Below are 20,454 nucleotides of genomic sequence, written 5' to 3'. Positions count from 1 at the left end.
TAGCAGACCCTTACTCTTACTGGGAATACATGATGCCACACAGTTTTCAGGTGGAGGGCCCTGAGTGGCAGTAGATTCAGTAAACCATGCCAGAGGCCAGCAATCCCCTTCCTTCCTGGGTCAGGATTCTGTGAACATAGAGCCCCTTCTCTGACTGTGGCTGGCAGACAAGTTTTTGGAGCACAAGTCGTTCTCAGGGCCCGTTTCCTCATAGTGCTATGTCTGTTTCTCGTTGCTTCCTTTCTCACTGCTTATTTCTGGGTTTAAGAGCTTGGTGTGGACTTCTATTCAGTTTATGATTGGAAAAAAACAGAGAGAGAGAGAAACATTTTTGGACTCCGTGAAATGTGAAAGCCCATGACTTTTTATTTAAGTGACAGTGGGATCATGAATGAGTATCAAGTTTGACAAGGTGTGGGGAGAGCCAGTGCTGAGGGCAGTTGCTTGACAGTGTGGATGGGCGCCGCAAGAGGCAGATGAGTCCGTGGTGGAAGATCTTACTGAATTTTATACCATTCCCATTGGTAGTGATTTCACTTCAGACATTGATTTCAAGGGCTCCCAAGCCTAGAGAAGTAAGGAAAAGATCAAGTTTTAAGAAGGCAGATGTCTGGGGAAGCTTCCTGTTATAGCTGGTCAACAGGAAATCAAGAATTGCTCTCACTATGTTCATTGGACATCGCTTAAATCTTTGGGAGGTCAGAGAGCTTTGCTCAACATCTCCCCCTGCCAAAAAAGAGGGGAAAAAAAAAGTTTTTTTGGAAAATTTGAGTCCTGACTGTGATAGGTTTTCTGTAACCACTTCCAAAATCATAGCTCTGACATCCCTTAGTGACATCTCAGAGAGCTAATGACTTGCTTCCCTCAAGACTGTGAGGCTGGGGGTGATGGGGTTACCACGGGACCACAGGTTGTCTTTGCCTGAGTGAAGGGGACCTGAGAGAAGCAAATAGCAGTGCCATGTGTTGGCCCAGTGTGTTGTGTTTCCCTTTTCCCAGCTTCCTGTCGTAATTTCTCTCTCTGCAAGTCTCTACAGCCATTGAGAGTAATTAGGGCTTTCAAGTTTTGGAAGGACATAACATGCCTCTGAATAGATTCTATTCCTTGTCAGTCGTGAGGAGCATCACCCGGCATGTCTTCCTGAAAATACTAGTTCTGAGGGATGTTCATGGTGTTCATTGCTGCTCTAAAAGGGAGTAGGGAAGGGAGGATTACATGGTCAAATAAACTTAGGAAACTTTGGATTAAGTAAAGATTTAAAAAAAAAAACCATAAGACTTGTCTTGTTAGTCTTTTAGTAGGACCCCCTTCTGTCCGCAAATATAATTGATCCTAGAAGGTGTGGAACAGAGTGGGAGGAGGCAAGCATGTCATTTGGTTGTCAAGAGACCTGACACATACACATCCTATTTTTATTTCTTGGGCATTATCTTCACTTTTCTACATTAAGAACCAGTTCCATGGGCTTATTCAGAGCACTCCGGGTGACAGGGATGGAGTGAACCTCTTAGTCTGCTAAATATTCTGCTCTAAATATAGCAGAAACAACTAAACTGTGTAGCTGTGCAGATTTGGCTTCTTGATGGTTTTGAGTTAAGGAAGTAAATTGATTCTCTTCCTTCCTTAATCAGCATAAATTTGGTTTTCTGATGTATCCCTGAACCTCTTTTACATTTGCTTTTGAGCATTGGAAATGCAATTTTCACTTCGTTGTGCATTATTTAATTTTTTAAAAAAGTGTTTGTCAGGATTTTCTTTCTGAGAACTGTATCTGGCCAGTGGGTACCAAATTACAGGAGGAGGAGGGAAAGGAGATAAAATGGAAAAAGAGAACCAAGATGGAAAGCCATTTTAGGGATAAAGTTTATTTGTATGGGAAGACATTGTATATTATCCTTTCTCAATAATGGTGGTCTTATGGATCTTCCAGCCCAAATATGTTCATGAAGATTCCCTCATCCAGGGAGCTCCCCCGCGTCTTGTGTATATAGTGGGCACTGTACAAGCCTCTGTTTGGTGGTCCCACCAGTCCAGAAACTCAGAAGCAATGAGGCAATGAGAATTTTCTGTCAAAGCAAATTAAAATAATTATAGGCTCCAAAGGGTTAAAATTTATTTAACCCTGATAGATTTGCATACTGTTTATTTTAGTACCATTTAGGAGTTATTTACTTAGACCACAAAGTGTGAGATATCTGCTTCCATATTTATATGCCTGCAGCTGCACACATAGTTGGCCATTAAGATTTCACATGGACAAACCATTAAAATAAAGGAAGAATCCAGTATTCATTTTGGTTGTGGCATTCCTGAGGCGGGGGAAGAGGGAGAACAAGCACATCATGCCCAGCTTAGAAGTTTCGAACAATGATGGCTGAATATTTCTAATTTTTCAGGTTGTATCCTCGCCACGCAAGTGCCCTGAACAACCTTGGAACACTGACGAGAGACACGGCAGAGGCAAAGATGTACTATCAGAGGGCTCTCCAGCTAAATCCGCAGCACAACCGGGCTCTTTTCAATCTTGGGAATCTCCTTAAGTAAGTAGAACATGTACTTTTCTTCTGGCAGCTCATAATTTCATTAAATCCTTTCCTTCTTAACACTCATTTGGTTGCGCTCCTGTCCCCTCTTCCCAGAGTGGAATAATTAGGGGTTTCAAGCTTTGAGAGGAGGTCATGTTCATCTGAAATAATTCTATCCCTTCTCAGTCCAAAAGAGCTAACACTTCCAGGGAAACACTCTGGGAGATGTCCATAGGTTGTCGGTAGAGGGGTGGAAATAGGGAAGGGTTACATGGTTAGTTAAACTTAGGAAGCGCTGAGTTAGACCAAGAGGACTCCCCCTCTTGCAAGAACTGTTAATATGCTGAATGCCCTGTGAATCATCAAAAAGGCAATGTGGAATACGACATTTCCCAAAGTGAGTTTTGGGGTGAGAGTAAGGCATTTCCCAAGTGTTCCATGAATGTACTTTGGGCAAAGCACTCGTCTAGAAAAAGCAGTGTGCTCTAAAGCTGCAGCCAGGTAACAGAAGCACGACTCATGTTCAGCGTGAACTAGCGGTCAGGAGCGGAACAAGGCCTGCCTCCACTTAATAATGGCTTTTCACCCCCTGCCCTGTGAAAGGTTGATAGTACAGTTAGTATCACTGAAGACTAAAACAGGGGTGCTTTTGCATCTTGTACTTTCATTAATACAAAGTCTAGGCATCTTGGTGATGGTGTAGTTTTGACAATAATGAAATGGTGGCAGTTTTGAAATTTAACTTCTCAACTTAAGAAAACAGGTTGAGAACATCAGAACTGGAAATCTGGTGAAGATGTTCGGAATGAGAGTGTGGTGATATATTTATCTCTGCTTGTTGGGATGCCGACATTCTCCACACTGGGAGTGCCTGGGTGGCTCAGTTGGTTGAGCGTCTGACTCATGGCTTCAGCTCAGGTCATGATCTCGGGGTGGTGAGATTGGGCCATGCGGTCAGGCTTTGTGCTCGGCGTGGAGTCTGCTTGCGATTTCTCCTCTCTCTCTCCCTCTGCCCCTTCTCCCTTGTTCTCTATCTCTCTCTCTCCCACTAAAATAAATAAGTAAATCTTTAAAAAAAAAGTCTCCACATTTACTGAATTGGTTTCTGAGTCTCTGAAGTTCTAGAGCTCTAGTCTGGTACTTTTAAAGTGAATGGTTTGCTTTGTTCTCTTTACCTCTCCCTAAGGGGATTGTCTTCCTTGCCTCAGTAACTCCATATGATGCAACTGCTACACCTTCTGTTTACTCCTTGAATTTGACATATACAGATAGATCCTGGTTCTTTTTTCTAATGTGTGTGTTAACGTGTGTTTTTATGTAATCCCGTTTGGACAGAAGCACTGTATTGGTTAATCATAGAACAGTCTAATATGGTATGATGTGATAGGTGCCATCCTGTAGTTTTCTGTTCAGGAATGGCTTTGTCCAGGTACCAGAGCACAAAATCGAGGAATACTTTACAAAAATAAGTAAATGCAGGGAAAGTACAATTCAAATGAAAGGAATAGTATAAATCAGCAAAAAACAAATAAATGTATTTTTCAAATTAGATAATTTTTTTTACAACTTGATACACATTGAGAATGCTGAAAAACAACTAAGAATGACACACAGTGGAATACACTGTGACAGAAAAGCCATTTCAGTACTAGTCAGCTCCTATTAAAAATAATAACCAATCAAGCAATGTGTTGAAAATGAGTTCTAGTTATTGCAGATAATAGTTGCAGGTTAATAGGGTGCTTTTATTTTACTCAGCTATTTTTATGAGCTCTTACTACTTCTTTATGTGAAGATCCAAGGACTCATTTCTTAAAGTCATTGTTGGCATCTGTTTATGTCCTACCTTTTTATTTTTTATTTTTTTAAGATTTTATTTATTTATTTGACAGAGAGAGACACAGTGAGGGAGAGTGGGAGAGGGAGAAGCAGGTCTCTCGCCGAGCAGGAAACCTGCTCCAGAGCTCAATCCCAGGACCTCAGGATCAGGTCCTGAGCCTAAGGCAGACTTCCAACAACTGAGCCACCCAAGTGCTGCCTCTGTGTCCTACATTACAGCCCAAATAATTTCATGGCTGGATAAAGTCCTTTCAGTGTTTTGGGGATACCTGGATGACACAGTACTGATTTTAAAGACCGTATCCCCAAAGATGAGCTTTAATGGCAGTTCTTGTTAGGGATGATGTCCTGCAGTGATGATGATCATATTGTGCTGAATCCAGCTCTACTTAACAACGGCAGTCAATGGTCCTAAAATTTCATCTTGCCAAGACCTGAACAAGAGAGACACACTCTAACCTTCCTTTTTCAATCACATATTATCGCCATTAACTATTATCATGAATAAGTACATGTGAGTTACAGTGATGAGGAATTGTTTTTTGGACCATGGTAATGGCTGTTTTTCACAGTAGGAGGGACTCCTGAATACTGAACATAGGATCTTTTGTCTCTTTGTCAGAGGTTTTGTCAAAATCAACTCTTGATGATTATCCAGACCAACAACAATGCTTTACATTTGCGTAAGACTACTTTTCTGAGTGCCTTTTGTTGTTGTTGTTAATGAGGCCCTCCTAGTAACTCTTTAAAGTAGACCGGGAAGAAGAGGGAAGGGGGGGTCCTGAAAAGTAGAAATGCCTTGTACAAAGCCACTGTGGTTTGCCTTTTGCTTTTTTGATTCACATCAGAGAGTGGAGTGGCCATATTCGTGGAGATTATTCTTACAATCCAGGGAATAAAATCCTGATAATAGCTAACATTTACATAATACTTTACAGTTTACAGATAACTTTTCATATGCATTACTTAATTTAATCTTTAATCTATCATGAAGGGTCTGATCATCCACATCCCCACTTGACAGAACCAAGGCTCAGAGACCTCATGTGCCATTGGCCTAGGCTCTGGCAGACCCAGGACTGAACCCCTGCCCTCAGACTCCTATTCTATTCATTTCCTTTACCCATGCTGCCCAAATAGCTCTCCAACCCAAAAATTACTTAATATTTAGCTCTTCAATGCCTTTAGGGAGAAAGGCCCATTTGGGGTTTGTTTTGTTTTGTTTTGTTTTGTCTTTAAGGAAACAATAATGCTTGTTTACATTATGACCCTCAGTAGCAGAGAGAGGTGACCCAGAAAATAGAGCTAATCCACATTTAGTTAAATCTGAATTTCATTTCCCATTTCCTTAATATATGTCTGCTCTTAAGTACCAATGGGTCAAAGACACCCCCCCCAAAAAAGGATATTTTAAATTGTGGTTAATCTGATCCATTTTACTGTTTAAGATTTTTACCCTGTTTCTTATTAGGCAGCTAGTTTTTAAAATTGTGCCCCTTTTTTATAATCTAGAAGTTAAGAACCTGAGCATCTTTTTAGACACAAGTGTTAGATTTGATCATCCTTGAGAGCAGGGTGCTATCATTATTCCTATTTTATAAATGATGGAACGAAGGCTTGGGGAAGTAATGTGCCAAGATCCCTTGGCGAAGAAAGAGGAGGCCAGGGAATTGAACCTAGACCTGTCTGACCACACTTGACTGCCTCCTTGTGGCTCACCTCAAAACTGGGGTACAGTCTGGAGTAGCACCACCCCACGGAAATGTCCTGAGAGCCAGGATCTGTGACTTAAAATTTTCAGGTAGCCCTGTCTCAGGACATAAAAATGGTGGAATTTTAATAGTGGATTTTATTAAACCTCAGTATATCTAAAATATTATCATTTTAGCATGTGGCTAATATTAAAAACTAATTTTAAAATTGAATGTAAAATTATTACTGAGCTAGTGTGCACTTTTTAAAATAAGTAATCCTTCCTTAAAATCCAGTGTATGTTTTATACTTACAGCCTCTCTCAGACTAGTCACATTTCAGGGTTCAATAGCCACATGTGGTTAGTGGCTGCTGTATTGGACAGCACAGACCTTTATAAATGACCCTGACTTTGAGAGAAATGTAAGACTTTGTCCAGACCAGAAGCTCTAAATAAAATGTGATTCTGTCAGAACATCCCAGAAATCTCATAGCACTGAAGACAAATTTCATTTGAATTCTTGGAATTATATGACATACAGCTTTAGACCTGTTCATAGCAATAGACTTCAGTGAATGTTATCCAAATATATTTGACCTCTTCCATGACCATTTCACTATTGAAATGGTCAATTGACACTAATCTGTTACGATTCTGTGTGGCATATTTGCCATGTGACAGATTGATAAGGAACAGCTTTCCATGCCAGCATTTTTAATTTATATTAATTATTGTCAGCTTTGCTTGGAACCTAAAATGTAAAAGAAAATAGGCAAGATTGGCATAAACTTTTTATGGATGCAAAGAGCAGAAGTCCCTGATGGCTCAAGAGAATATAATCGAATATGTAAATTCAGGGCATGGGAAAATATTTTTGTGACTGCTTGGGCAAAATGGTTGCTAGTGTTTGCTACTGAAACAATAAACCTCTTACAGAATTACATCGTGCCTCCTTCATTGCCAAAATTCCCTTCCATTCACATGATAGGATATGGGCATTATATGGGTGTTACAATAAATACAGGAGAAAATGAAGTGGGATGTCCAATAATTGAACTATGTAGAAGTTGAATTTCAAAAACAAAATACATTCTTTAGTCTGATCCTTTAGAAAATTAAATCCTAAAAACGAAAAGGACATGGAAAGAAGGGTGACCATTATCTTTGAAATAAATGTTTGGGATGTGGCTCTGGCACTAGCTATCTTACCTTTTAGTTTCTAAAACGGAGGTGATACATTCAAGATATAGTTCTCCTCTTCTCTGCTTTTCAGTTGAAACCTCAGAGAATCCCAAATGCCCGCCTTCTGGGTAAAGAATAGCTTTTTGAAATCCTTTCCATCACATGAGGATGTCAGCTTTGGGTGGGAAAGTTCTGCACTTTTCTGTTGGAGGGAAATCTCACTCTTTGCCCCTACCCCCTTGGTGACCTGTTGGAATTCAGAATACCTCCAACCTTATTTATCTGTAGTCTCAATCCCATTACAGCCCCTCCCCAACTTGAATCAGTCACCCAGTTGCTCTGCCAGCTTCATCCCAGGACCCCGCAGGTCCCTCCGGTTCTGCTCTGCTTCATGTACCCACCAACATGGGTGGTGGGTACCTGAACATAGCCAGGCCACAGGCTTTTTATGCAGACCTTTTTTTTTCTCTTCCTTTTTCTTCTCTACCACCTGAGTTCTGATGTTCCTCTTTGACCTCAACCTCTTACCTCTGCCCACCCTTCCCTTTCCCATCTGTCCTTCCTACTGACCCTTTGGTGGGGTTGTGATGATGACCTGTCACCTCCTAGCTCCTCTCCAGGCTCAGTTGTCTTTTTCTAAGACCTTCGTGTTGGCATGCTTTCCATAACCAGTGTGATTCCCCTCTGAATCTCTCTTTCCTGCCTACACTGCTCTTCACCACTGTTACAGTCTCTGTGCTTTCTAATTTTTATTCATAATTTATAATTCCGTCTCTAATTTACCCCTTCCACTAATGCATGTGATGTCAGCTTAGACTCTTGCACACCTTGACCATCATTTACTTGCCTGACAAAGCCCCCAACTCAATGGACCCCATTGCCTATAGCTCAATGTACCCCGTTGCCTACATTTTGCTTTCTCTAGACCAGAACTTCTCAACTCTTTTCATTATCAGCCCCCCACTCACCCCCTAGGAGCCTTTTTAAGCACTTTTCCCTAAACACCCTGCCCCAATAAATAGTCACGAATAAAATTTGTTAAATAGCATTGAGCTTTGGGAGCCCACAAAGCGTTTCATGTCTAGTTTTATTTCTTATATGTAATCTAATCTTAAGATTTTCACTGCACACCTCCACGCCAAGCAGCAATTTTCACCTCTGTTAGGAATGGATGCTCTAGACCTTCATCCATTCTGTCAGGTGTTGGGGATGAAAACCAGAAATCTGAGTTGAGGGGGACCCTAACCAAACTCTGAAGAGAGCATTGTGAAACAAAATAGGATCGGGGTTAAAGCTGGTCGAGAGTCATCCTTTATGGTCTTAGAATGCTGTATCTCCCAAATATTTTGTTCTTTTCTTTCTTACCTTCCTTAGTGTCCATACACACACCCAGAAGATAACATCACTCCTACTTTTACTAAGAATATCCAAGTCAATCAAGGTCAATTTTTGCAGCTTCCCTTCTTCCTTCCTCAAAATTTCCTGCTTGTTAGAAGACTCCCCCTTCTTTTGCTCTTCCACAGAAGAATTTCTTGCCTCCTCAACACTGCCAGAACTTACATCATGTTTATGCATTGTTTGTTGGTGTTTTGAAATTGAGTCATAATGGAATAAAGTGGAAAAAGTGCACAAATGTGGGTTTTGACAATTCTATATACTCTTGTAATTACCCCCAAAATAACATGGGACGTTTCCATCACGCCAAAAAGACCCCTCATGCCTCTTTCCAGTAATTTCCCATTGCCTTGAGGCAATCATTGTTCTGATTCTTTCCACCATAAATGAATCTCACGACCCTGGGATCATGACTTGCACCAAAATCAAGAGTCAGATACTTAACCATCTGAGCCACTCAGGTGCTCTTCATTTGCATTTTTATCTTCTGTTCAGTGTTTCTACCAAACTGGATTCTCTGTGAGAGGATGAGACTGTTTACCTCTTTGCTGAAGATTTGAGAGTTACGTGTATATACACAGATTGCTAATTGTTAAAATATTTTTGTGAAGTCTCTCTCCCCTACCAAAACTCTGTCATTCATGCTGTGATTGCTAATGAATTGAGCATGAGTGCATTGTTTTAAATCAATAGTATGGTTTTCAGGGACCGGTCCCTTTTCTCAGTCCCTTTTCTAGCTGTGATGGCTGCAGTAAACTCTGGAGACGCCAGAAGACAGCCTGCATGGGAAGTACTCTGAGGGAGAGCAAGCTTGAAAGGACCCCTGGTTTTGTTTATTCTCTTGAAGGAATTGGAATGTTTTTTCTCTCCCTGCATAAATATTTCTGACAGAGGGCAATTAAACAGGCCCGACTGCTTTGTCAAATACAAGAATGTTCAGTCGTCTCCCCTGTCCTGAAAATTATCCCCCTTGTACCCTCAGGCCCCGACCTTAAACTCCATAAGGTTCCCTGGTTCCATTTGCAGTCCAGTCTCCTTAAGATCCTGTGCTGGGCTCTGACATGGAACAACTCTTAACCGGAAACAGAGTTAAAGAAAGTACGAGTCAATTATGAGAATAAGAGAAATGAACAAGGAAGTATTGAATCACTACCTTGTACTCCTGAAACTGATATGGCACTCGTTGTTCACGAACTGGATTTAAAATAAAAACTTAAAAAAAGAGAGAGTGATGAGGGCCACTATTGGGAATTTCTTCTTGGATGCATTAGCCTTCTTCAGGGGACCAAGCATCTCAACTTTTTATCTTAAGTCCAGTAGATCAGTGTTGCCCTGACACAGAGGCTAAATTTGGAATCTAAGTTGTTAAAGATTGTCAGGCTTTCAGATCTATTTTTAGCTCTGCCTAGACCGGGAGGAGAAACATGAAGGGCAGAAAGAGGAATATGCATGTTCTCCACGTTGCCTCTGGCCCACGCTTGCTTGTGGTCTGCAGGAAGTATGCTGGGAAGCCCTGTGGGGACATGAAGCTTGCCTTGAAGTCTTCCTCCCACATCCCCTTCCCCGAGGACCCAGCCTGGTGTTTTCACATTGTACCACCTGTCTGCCGGGCAGCATTTCTGGGCTCTCAGCCCTCAACTTTTCTGCCACCTCTCCAACAAAGAGTGACCAACATGCTAATAGCTGACACCTGCATGACAAATTACAAAGCCCTTGCTCATGCCTTCTACGCCTGTCCACTCTCGAAAGGGTCCGTAGACAAAAGGACAAGACTGATACAAAGCGAAGGTCAAGCAAAGCTTTATTTCGTGCCAAGCATCGAGAATCAAACTGACCGGCCAGGGCCGTCTCTTGCAAAGAGGCGACCCCTCTCAGTCTCACAGACTAACTTTTATAGAGTAAAGGCCATACGGTTGAGCCTGGCCACACACAGGTGGCCAATTGAATTACAGTTCACCCCATGATAGTCATTTAATTCAGCCTATGACCTTGGCTGGAATTGGCGCCTTTGTCTGGCACCTGATAGGCAGGGCTTACACTCCTTGGCGGGTAATACCTGCGCTTTCCCTTGGTTGGACGTTTCCACCTGGCCTGGCTCATCCTTGGTGGGTAGGGAGGTAATATATGTGCTTTAACTGATTGGACATTTCCACTTGGCCGAACACGTCCTTGTATGTGGGCTCCGTTATCAGGGGCTGGTCAGTCATATTTCACCAGTTCTGTTTGTAAGTGCTTTCCTCTTGGGGGGAAGGGGCAGGTTCAATCTAAGTTTACTGCATAAACAACAAAATGGCTCGCTCTGGCTAAGTAGGCCCTTATACTCTAAGTAGTCAGAGGATAGGCACCATCCCCCTCCTATCACAGACAGGGAACTGGGCAGGGAGGGGAGGGTTGTGAGCACTAAGCTTTATGGAGTGGGACCTCCGTAGCCAGTGCTTTCTGGTACTTCTTGCTGTGTCTTTCCTTAGGACCAGGAGCTGTAGAAGAACTTCATGAGTTTGGATCTCAGTTCTACCAAGTTGTAGTGTGTGACCTTGGGAAAACAATTTTATTTTACAGTGCCTCCTATTACATACTTATAAAGTAGAAATAATACTAGTAACTTGTTTTCATGAGTACTACACGTGAGAATGCCTGTATGTACTTAACATAGGACCTAGCCCCCAGTAAATATGAAATAAGTTTTAGCTATGATTAATTATTAGCCCAGGGACACAATTTCCCACTTCAATTTGAAGCTCAGCTTCTTGGTATAAAATTAATAATGAGTCAGAAGTAGATAATGCATTTTCTAGCCCCGTAGTTGAACAGCTTTCAGGCAATATTCAACCCCCTTGGGACTCCGTATCCTCCTTTTTGAAATAAGGAATGGGATGAGGCGATCAGGTAAATCTAACTACAAGAGTCTGTGGTTTTAACTGTGACTCGCAAGGCGATCAGGTAAATCTAACTACAAGAGTCTGTGGTTTTAACTGTGACTCCCTTAACTGAAGTGGAAGATCAGAAAGGAACTTAAAAGTCCCTTCTCTCTTCAGATGTAATAGTTGCACTGAGACAGCATTGTTTTTGCTGCAAAATTAGTCGGCTCTGATGGAAATTCCACATGGGAATCTGACTGAAAAGTAGAGAAGGAGCAAGCGGAGCTAACATTGACTGCATCGTCCCATGCACCAGACACTCCTCTAAGTGCCCTGCCTTCATGCATTTATTGCACCTGTACAGATGCCTGGAGGGTAGAGATTAATGTACACATTCAGCAAATTTGGCCACTGAGGCACACGGAGCAAGAACTGCTAATCCAAGTCGTATGGCTAAGGAGGGCAGAACTGGGATTCCGACAGCAATCAGCCGGAACCTAAAACCAGCCTGTTCCCAATCCCATTGCATCATCACAGTGACCCTTTATCTATGGGGTGAATGAATGCTGGCTGAACAAGGCTCTTCTCACTGCCTTCTCCTCCAGGTGCCAAACTGGGAGCACTGTTTCTGTGCTTTCCTTCACATCACGGAAGGGCTTAGCGTAACTGTTCATGTGAGCTTTGACATGATGCTGGCTCGGGACTATTCCCCTTTGCTCCCCATTCACTTCCCTGCACTCGTGGCACAGAGCTGGCTTCTGATGTGCAAGAGCGAGGCCATGGGGGGCAAGCATCCTGCTGCCGGGGTTTGGGACAGTGATCTCACTGAGTTGATGAAGACATCAAGAGCTTTCTAAAGGAATGAAGCAGTGGCACCTGGGCGGCTCAGTGGGTTAAGTGCCTGCCTTTGGCTCAGGGCATGATCTCGAGGTCCTGAAATTGAGCCTAGCATCATGCTCCCTGCTTAGTTGGGAGTCTGCTTCTCCATCTCCCTCTGTGCTCTCTCTCTCTGTCTCTCTTCACTCTGACTCTCTCTCCGATAAATAAGTGAAACAAGAGGGACTCCTGACCAACATTTCCTCAGCCAGCCTATTTCCTGGGCCAACTCCTGTGTGAGGTCTCATGTGAGCCGTGTCTCTATCTCGGCCGCTCTGTGACTAGCCAGCATCAGAACTTCCTCCCATTCTGTTCCTCAGTTTTCAGCTGGGGAGAGGGGTGTTAAAAGCAACCAGAGCTTGACCACCCGCACCACCCAAGGTGAGCACCCCAGCTGCCTCCCGTTGTGGCTGCAGTGACCTCACTCTGATGCAGGAGCATCTGTATTGGAGGAGGGTGTGAGGTCTAGGTCATCTACTCTCTCAGTGCTAACTATAGTGATTATAGTCCTGAATTGAAAAAAAAAATGCATTCTTCATCACCCCATAATATGAACCCGCCCTCCAGACACTTCCTATATGACTTCTGTAAGGAAAAAAAAAAAAAGTAAGCACAACTGGCATGTTCACCTGTAAACCCAATGCTGTATTTCCACAGCATTGCCCAGAGATGTGCTCAGTAAACTTGAATAACATAAAAGAGGCTACACAAAGCCTGACCCAATTCTCTTCTTTTTGTATATAAGATAGTAGAACCATTGAAAACATGTGTATTCTGAAAAGCTCATCTGTCAGATACTTGCAATTTGACTTTCACAATTCTGTTTTTCAGAAGACCTGGTCAGCTCTGTGGGTCCCCCTCCACCTCTCTCCTCCTCCCAAAAATCATAATCTTTTTCCTTTGTGAGACACATCATTTTGGAACCCAACAACAACAAAACACTCCCAACCATGGAATTGTAGCTAGGGGAGCTCCCCAGCACTCCCAAATTCACACTGTGGTTTACAGGAAATTTTACTGTTGCCAAGTGGGTTGCCAAATCCATTTATTTCTGTTGCTGGCATTTCCTAAATTCTCCCAAAATGTCAATACTTTTTCAAAGCAAGCATCTGCTTTTCATTTAAATGAATGTGTCGTGAGATTTTAGACAGGAATCCAAAAAGTTTTCTGAATTGACAAACTGAAAGGGTTCTTAATTACTAAAAGAAAATATGGTGAAGCCTTATTTGCTTTTGCTAAATATCTGTCATTGAGGCTGAGCCAGGAAAGTGAGATGATGCAAGCGTTTTTACTTACCACACAAGAAAGACAGCCCCACTACTGTATAACCAAAGGGAAAATTCCCTGGGAAGCTACAAAGGTTTAATGGCAAAATTTGCACATTATGAGCAAGATCTAATTTCTACTTAATGTTTCTCTCATGAAGTCAATGATGAAGATGTTATTGGTCCCAGAAAGCCCTTCTCAAGTCTTTTAGCCTTTTGGAAGTTCCTGGGGGAAACTTGAGAGAGTAGAGTTTTGCTTGCAGAATATTAGGAGATTTTTATTTATGTTATGATGCCTGCATGGATGACACAGGCTCTGAATGCACAGTGTAGGCAAAGAAAGAAAACTGCCTCTTCCAACAGCAGTCTTTCTCAGAGTCCCCTCCACCCCACCACCTCCCCCTCCTCCTCCCCTTCAGCTTGCCTATCATCCGGCCAAGTCAGCTGGCCACTGTGGTTGTTCTTTTGGCTCTGATTGTCCCAGGGAGTCTTCTTTCATTTTCTGGCTTTCATCATCTTCCATTTAGCGTTATACCCAGGATCAGTTGAACAGGCAAATCTTACACAGAACCAGAGCAGAATTTCCTGAAGCATACACTCAGGACCACCCTGAGAGAATCACCTGAGGGGCGTATTGAGAATAATGATTTCTGGGCCCTACCCCAGACCTGCTGTATCTTAGGAGGCCTGGGGTTCTGCATTTTATCCAATACCCAGTGATTCTTAAGCACTAAAATTTGAGGCCAGTTAATCTTGGAGGAAAGTGAAGACCTAAGTATTTTAGGCCAGGAAGGATCATTGGTCCTCAGCTGCTCCAGTCACTTGATGTTTCCTTATTTGGTGAATAAAGAAAAACAGGTCCAGGGTGCCGAGAGGTGATAAATATTATCACGCTGGGACAGTTTTACCCTTACCTGCTCATGTCACCTACCCAGGGATTCCCTAATGGTTCCACCAGTGCTGGTTGAACTCCCAGCAGAAGCTCTGATGGTTCTCAGTGTGACATGAGTTCCAAAGGGATTCAGAATGTTCCTTTCTGTAACTTCTAACCGGAGGGGTCTGTCCATGGGCGATGTGCTGAGGTTTGATTTTTATCAATTCATTCACTAGTTATGGGCTACTTATTGCAAACTTTTTCTGTGTTCAGAGAACCTGTGGAGTTAGAGCAATCGCATGCTTGGTCAATTCAGACGCAAATGTTATTTTCTTGTTTTTCTTGTTTTGAATTGACCTGTCAATTTAGTCTAAATGGACTAACAGAGTAGTCCTCTATAGATGGGGCTTATGCTGAAAATTTCTCCAAATTGCTTCTGATAGATCCAAAATGAATGTATTAGGAAGTTTTAATGCTGTCTAATGCTGGCCCAGGGGTGATCTGTACTGTCAGAGCATAGTAATTCCCATTATTAAGAAATTGTATAATGTCTATTTGAAATTTTCTGCCTCTTTTTTTTTTTTTTTTTAATATCTTTTCACATGGAGTTAAGTGCCTAAACCTTTCTTTTCTAAGAAACATTCCTGGCTTTACTAAAGGAGAGGCTCAAAATGGCTCCTGATTCTTTCTTGCCCAAATATTCACCTTTAGCAATCACCCCTAAAAATGCAGACCCTCTCCTTTATTCATTTTGGCCTTGTCAGCTGGGTGGTTGACTTAGAATGAGGTTTCCAGGGGTAATGACTTGTTTGTTAGGGGTGTGATTTTACATTTAGTGCAAAGTACTCATTTGTGTATTTAATGATGATTTAAATTATATTAAAAATCCGGGGGACCTGCGTGTCTCAGTCAGTTAAGCATCTGCCCTCTGCACAGGTCATGATCCCAGAGTTCTGGGATCGAGTTCCACATCAGGCTCCCTGCTCAGTGATTCCACATCAGGCTCCCTGCTCTCCTCTGCTTCCTCCTCTCCCTCTGCCCCTCCGCCCATTTGTGTGTGCTCTCTCTCTTTGTCAAATAAGTAAAGTCTTTTTAAAAGATTATTGTGGTTTGGTGAGTGCTGTGAAGTGTGTAAACCTGGTGATTCACAGACCTGGGGATAAAAATATATGTTTATAAAAAATATATGTTTATAAAAAATAAAAAATTAAAAAAAAAAAAAAGATTATTGTGGTATCAGAAAAAGATCACTCTGATGTCTAGCTTTAATTTCTTTTTTATAAAAGATTTTTTTTTTAAAGATTTTGTTTATTTATTTATTTGACAGAGATCCCAAGTAGGCAGAGAGGCAGGCAGAGAGAGAGGAGGAAGCAGGCTCCCTGCTGAGCAGAAAGCCTGACTCGGGGCTTGATCCCAGGACCCTGGGATCACAACCTGAGCCGAAGGCAGAGGCTTTAACACACTGAGCCACCCAGGCGCCCCTAAAAGATTTTTTTTAAATGTATTTGAGAGAGATCACAAGTAAGAGAGGCAGACAGGGGTGGGGTGGGAAGCAGGCTCCCTGCTGAGCAGAGAGCTGGATGCAGGGCTCCATCCCAGGGTCCTGAGACGGTGACCCGAGCTGAAGGCAGAGGCTCAACACACTGAGCCACCCAGGCGCCCCTAGCTTTAATTTTTTGTGAATAGTTTGAAATATGGAAGTATATTACTTTTTTTAAAAAATATTTTGTTTATGTATTTGAGAAAGAGAGCGTGAGCAGGGGAGGGCTGAGGGAGAGAGAGACAAAGAATCCCAAACAGACTCCATGCTGATTGCAGAGCCTGACTTGGGACTCGATCCCACAACCTTAACTTCATGACCTGAGCCAAAATTGAGTCAGACACTTAACCGACTGAGTCACCCACATACCCTGAAAGTATATTACTTTTGTAATAAAGTAGGAGGATATTACATTCTTCTTGTTTTAAAAAATTAATTTTAAAAAAGGGAGATAGGTTATAATGAGTGATTTTAGAAACATTAAATAAGCGAATTAAAGCCAAAGCAAACACAGTACTTACCGTGTACCTGAGACCCAGGGAGGTCTGATAATTTGCCTAAAGAAATACAACAGTAAATGGTAGAAGTAGAATTCAAAGCCAGTCCTTCTGGGTTTTGAATTTGTGCTTTTAACCACTAAACAGAGTTAAGGTAGAGAAGCTGCTAAGTGAGGAGGAAATGCTCAATAAATAAAAACTATATTTGTCATTTTCTTATGATTCTAAAGCTTGGGATGCTTCTGTCTTCCTTAGAATTACTTCCGTAATATTGAAAGAACTGTAAAATGGAAATATAAAGTGGATGATAATATTATCTACCTCTAATTCATTGGGATACTGAAATGCTAATATTTAAGATTTACAAAGATTAAGAATAAAAGAATAGTAAAACCATGGTTTTTTTTAAGTTAATTTAACAATTACTGAATTTCTACTATGTACAGATCATTGGGATAAAAGAAGTAAGATTATAAAGACATGGGTCTTGTCTATGAAGGAGCTTAAAACCTAGTAATTATCTCAGAGCACCTAACGTTTAAGAGAGTGAATGCAGACGTGCTGAGTGTGGCCAGCCGGTGGAACAGGACAGATTCGAAGTTCTAGATGAAATCCTGGTGTCACAGTAGCTGTGTGCTGGGCATACGTCACTTAGCTCTCCAAAGCTGTTTATTTTATTCAGATGTTGGTTGCTGGTATTGTTTTCAGAATCTTAAAAATGGCAGTAATTATGCCTAATTCATTATACTTGAGAATGAAAATAAAGAATGCAAAAGATTCGCTTAGTGTATCCTTAGCAGAGAATAAATGTTCAGCAAACAGCTACTGGGAAATGGGAACTATTGACAACTTGCTTGCATGGCCCACTCATGGGTGGACAGACAAACCCCCCCTCTACGAGGCAGGGGCAGGGGCCCCTCTGTGCTGCGCCAGTGCCTTAGAGAAGAAAAGTGAGCTGGAGCCCAGATACTCTTTGGAATGTTGAGCTGAAAAAGAGCAACTGTCCCTGTGGGAGGCCAGCCTTCTTGCGTGGACCAGGGCAAATCACTGACACCGTCGTCGGAATCTCACCCTCTTCCCTGCTGTAAATTAAGGAGGATGAATTATACCCATAATTCTCAAATCTGAATGGCTGTCATATTCTCATTGAGTGTTTGCTATTAGGAGGCCCACCCTAGGAACACCAAGGTCTTTTTGAAAGCTCTTGAAGTGATTTTAAGGTTCACAGGGTAGAAAAGCAGTGAAGTCGGTGATCTCTCAGGTTCTGTAGGATAAATGCCAGTGTAGTCTGGCTGGACCAGTGGATACCTGGTTATGTTTGGAATGTTGCTCAGAACCACATTTTGGAAGGTTTTAAACAGTCTATCTGTACACAGCAGAGCCTCAATGAAGATTTTTATATAAAGGAATGTGTTGAAGGCAGTGCTGTAGAAAAAATGTGTCTGTCAGTTGTCTGCATGTAGTGGAAAGAGAAGAAAGAGGGAACTAGAAACAGGTTGGGAACGAAGGTGTAAGCAAGCAAAACTAAGTAAGGCACAGTCTAGTTGAGAGAATTGCAGGAGTATTGCTGCCATGTTTTAATTAGTATGAGACAGTGGAGAAACATGAGCTGTAATGTGGGAAAAGGGATGCCTCTGAAGCCAGAATCAAACGGAAATAAAGTTCAGTTCTCATGTGGTAATTATGGTGCTTTATGACCAGAGAAGGTCCTGTGGAGATGAATTATCTGCTCTAAGTTACTATGTCAAAACCACACCTATTTCATAAGCTCCCACCAAAGGCTGAGCAAAAGAGGCACTACAGAGGAACCGTCTCTCCCCACTATTTCTCTCCCTTTCAGAAATAAAAACAGCAAAATTACTGCTTGTGAGTTTCTCAGGGTTTTGTTAAAAAAAAAATTTTAAGTATGTGTTAAAAGTGGCATGTGCCTGACACCTCTTGGTGTCTAATGATTCTTGAAGGCTCAAAGAAGCAGGGAAAAGGGAAAATCATCCAAGAGTGCAGAGACAAGAGGAAAAGTCTTAATCTTTGCATCTTGGAATCCTCCTAACCCAAATTACATGGTGAGCTATTTTTCTGAAAATGTGTCCATCCTTCAAGAGATTAATAGAGATAAAGTTTTTCATAAAGAATTAAGTTTCCTGTGAGGAACTTTGTTGCTAACTTTTCCACTGTGTCCTATGAATGTTAATGGACAGCCTCAAGTGTTTAGATTCCTAGGCTGCATTAAGTGGTAATTAATCTCACCAAGTTCATATATAAAAGGTTTAAGCTGCCGTTCTAACTGATGTGAGCCATGACAAATGAAAATCCCTGAATTTTTACTATCAAATTGTTGTAGGTTTTTTTCCTGCTGATTCTGAAGAATATCCTAGCCGAATTATATCCCATGGGGCTTAATCTTCAGCCTTAATTTCCTAAGTCTGAATCTTCTTCTGGATTTTGGGAGGATTTCCAAATTAATGAAGTTTTTGAGGGGCGCTTAGGGGTTGCCGTTCGGTAAGCATCCAACTCTTGGTTTTGGCTCAGGTTGTGGTCTCTGGGTTGTAAGGTTGAGCCCCCCATATCAGGAGACTCTCTTGCCCCCTGCTTCAATCCCTCCCCTCTAAAATAAATAAATAAATCTTTTAAAAAATTTATGAAATCCTTGGAGGAAGAGTTCTGTTAGCCATGAAGTCAATAGTCAAATGACCAGGATTAAAAAAGAAGCTTGCATTTATATGTACCTATGGACGAAGTGCGTCAGGATATATTTTAGATTAGAAACCCAGGAGTACATAAACCTAGTGGACTTCCATAGAGTCTCACAAACACTATTTAAATGTTTGTTGACTAAATGAATGAATCCGTTAAAAAAAAAATCACTAAGAGAGCTGTGGTGCACATTTCTTATAACCCTTCAACTTTTGAGCCATATCCCCAAAATAATCCAGTGAAGCACACAAGTGTTACGCCTTGTTCTCAAGGGCAGGACCAAGAGGAGCCCGGTAGGAGTTAGCTCACCCCCAGTGAGAAGAGGATAGCATGGGCAGCCACCTCCCTTAGGAAATAGCTAGCATGTAATAGACTGATGATGATAGATGTTGGCTAAATTGAATGCAAGGCTTATGCTGGAAACATGACTTTTGTGTTTTCAAGGTCTATGATAGAAGACTCTTTTCCAGGTAAACTTGCCTTATAGCATGCTGCTTCTAGCACTTGCAACTCAGACTCACGAAGTCAATATCGGTTTTCCCTCTCCACATCTTCATCGTACAGAGACCAAAACCCATGGGGGTTTTGCAGCAGGAGCTACACTGAGCTGCCTTGGCTAATTTATGGAGCAACTCTGCTGAAATCTCAGTGTGCGAACAAATTACTGGAGAATCTTTTTAGAATGTAGGGTTCAATTCAGGAGGTCCAGATGGGGCTGGAGGCTCTGCATTTCTAATGAGCTCCTGGTGAGGTGAATGATACTGGTGCATGAATCATACGTTGAGCAGCAAGGTCATTAAGAGGTGGGTTTCTAAGTAGTTAGAAGAAGCACAGTGCTTGTGATGGACAAGCACTGGCTCTCCATCCAGAAGACTGGTTATATCAACTGGATGTGTCACTCAGCTTTTCTGAATCCAAGTTTTCTTATTAGAAAAATTAATATGATAGGGCAATGAACACCTGCTGCATGGATTGTTGTGAAAATTAATACCTGTTTTGTGAAAATTTACCAGAGCATAAGGTACATTGCCGAGTAAATGATCGTTGACCCTAAATAGTGAAAACAGAAGCACAAAATTCTATATTGGTACCCAGTAAAGATGGGGGGGACCCTTAGGCTGTGCTCTCTGCAGTTCAGGGATTTCTTGTTTTTCTTTCTTTTCATTCCACTTCTTTTACCAGTTACAATGCCTAGCACTTGGCAAGTGGTTAGTGT

The 20,454-nt window shown here is 41.9% G+C and overlaps 1 protein-coding gene across 3 annotated transcripts in view; it reads left to right on the top strand.

The window, feature by feature from the left end:
* Nucleotides 1-20,454, top strand: part of TMTC1 (transmembrane O-mannosyltransferase targeting cadherins 1) — a 277,223-nt gene that overhangs the window by 219,476 nt on the left and 37,293 nt on the right. For all 3 annotated transcript variants that reach the window (XM_059185860.1, XM_059185861.1, XM_059185859.1), the window contains one exon: nt 2,397-2,540. In XM_059185860.1, coding sequence (XP_059041843.1) covers nt 2,397-2,540 — 144 coding nt within the window. The remainder of the gene's footprint in view (nt 1-2,396; nt 2,541-20,454) is intronic.

This window comes from Mustela lutreola, chromosome 8 (assembly GCF_030435805.1).
Source record: "Mustela lutreola isolate mMusLut2 chromosome 8, mMusLut2.pri, whole genome shotgun sequence".
In the NCBI taxonomy this organism is placed as follows: Eukaryota; Metazoa; Chordata; class Mammalia; order Carnivora; family Mustelidae; genus Mustela; species Mustela lutreola.
The sequence above is the reverse complement of the archived record's forward strand: the minus strand, read 5'-3'. Positions and strand labels throughout refer to the sequence as shown.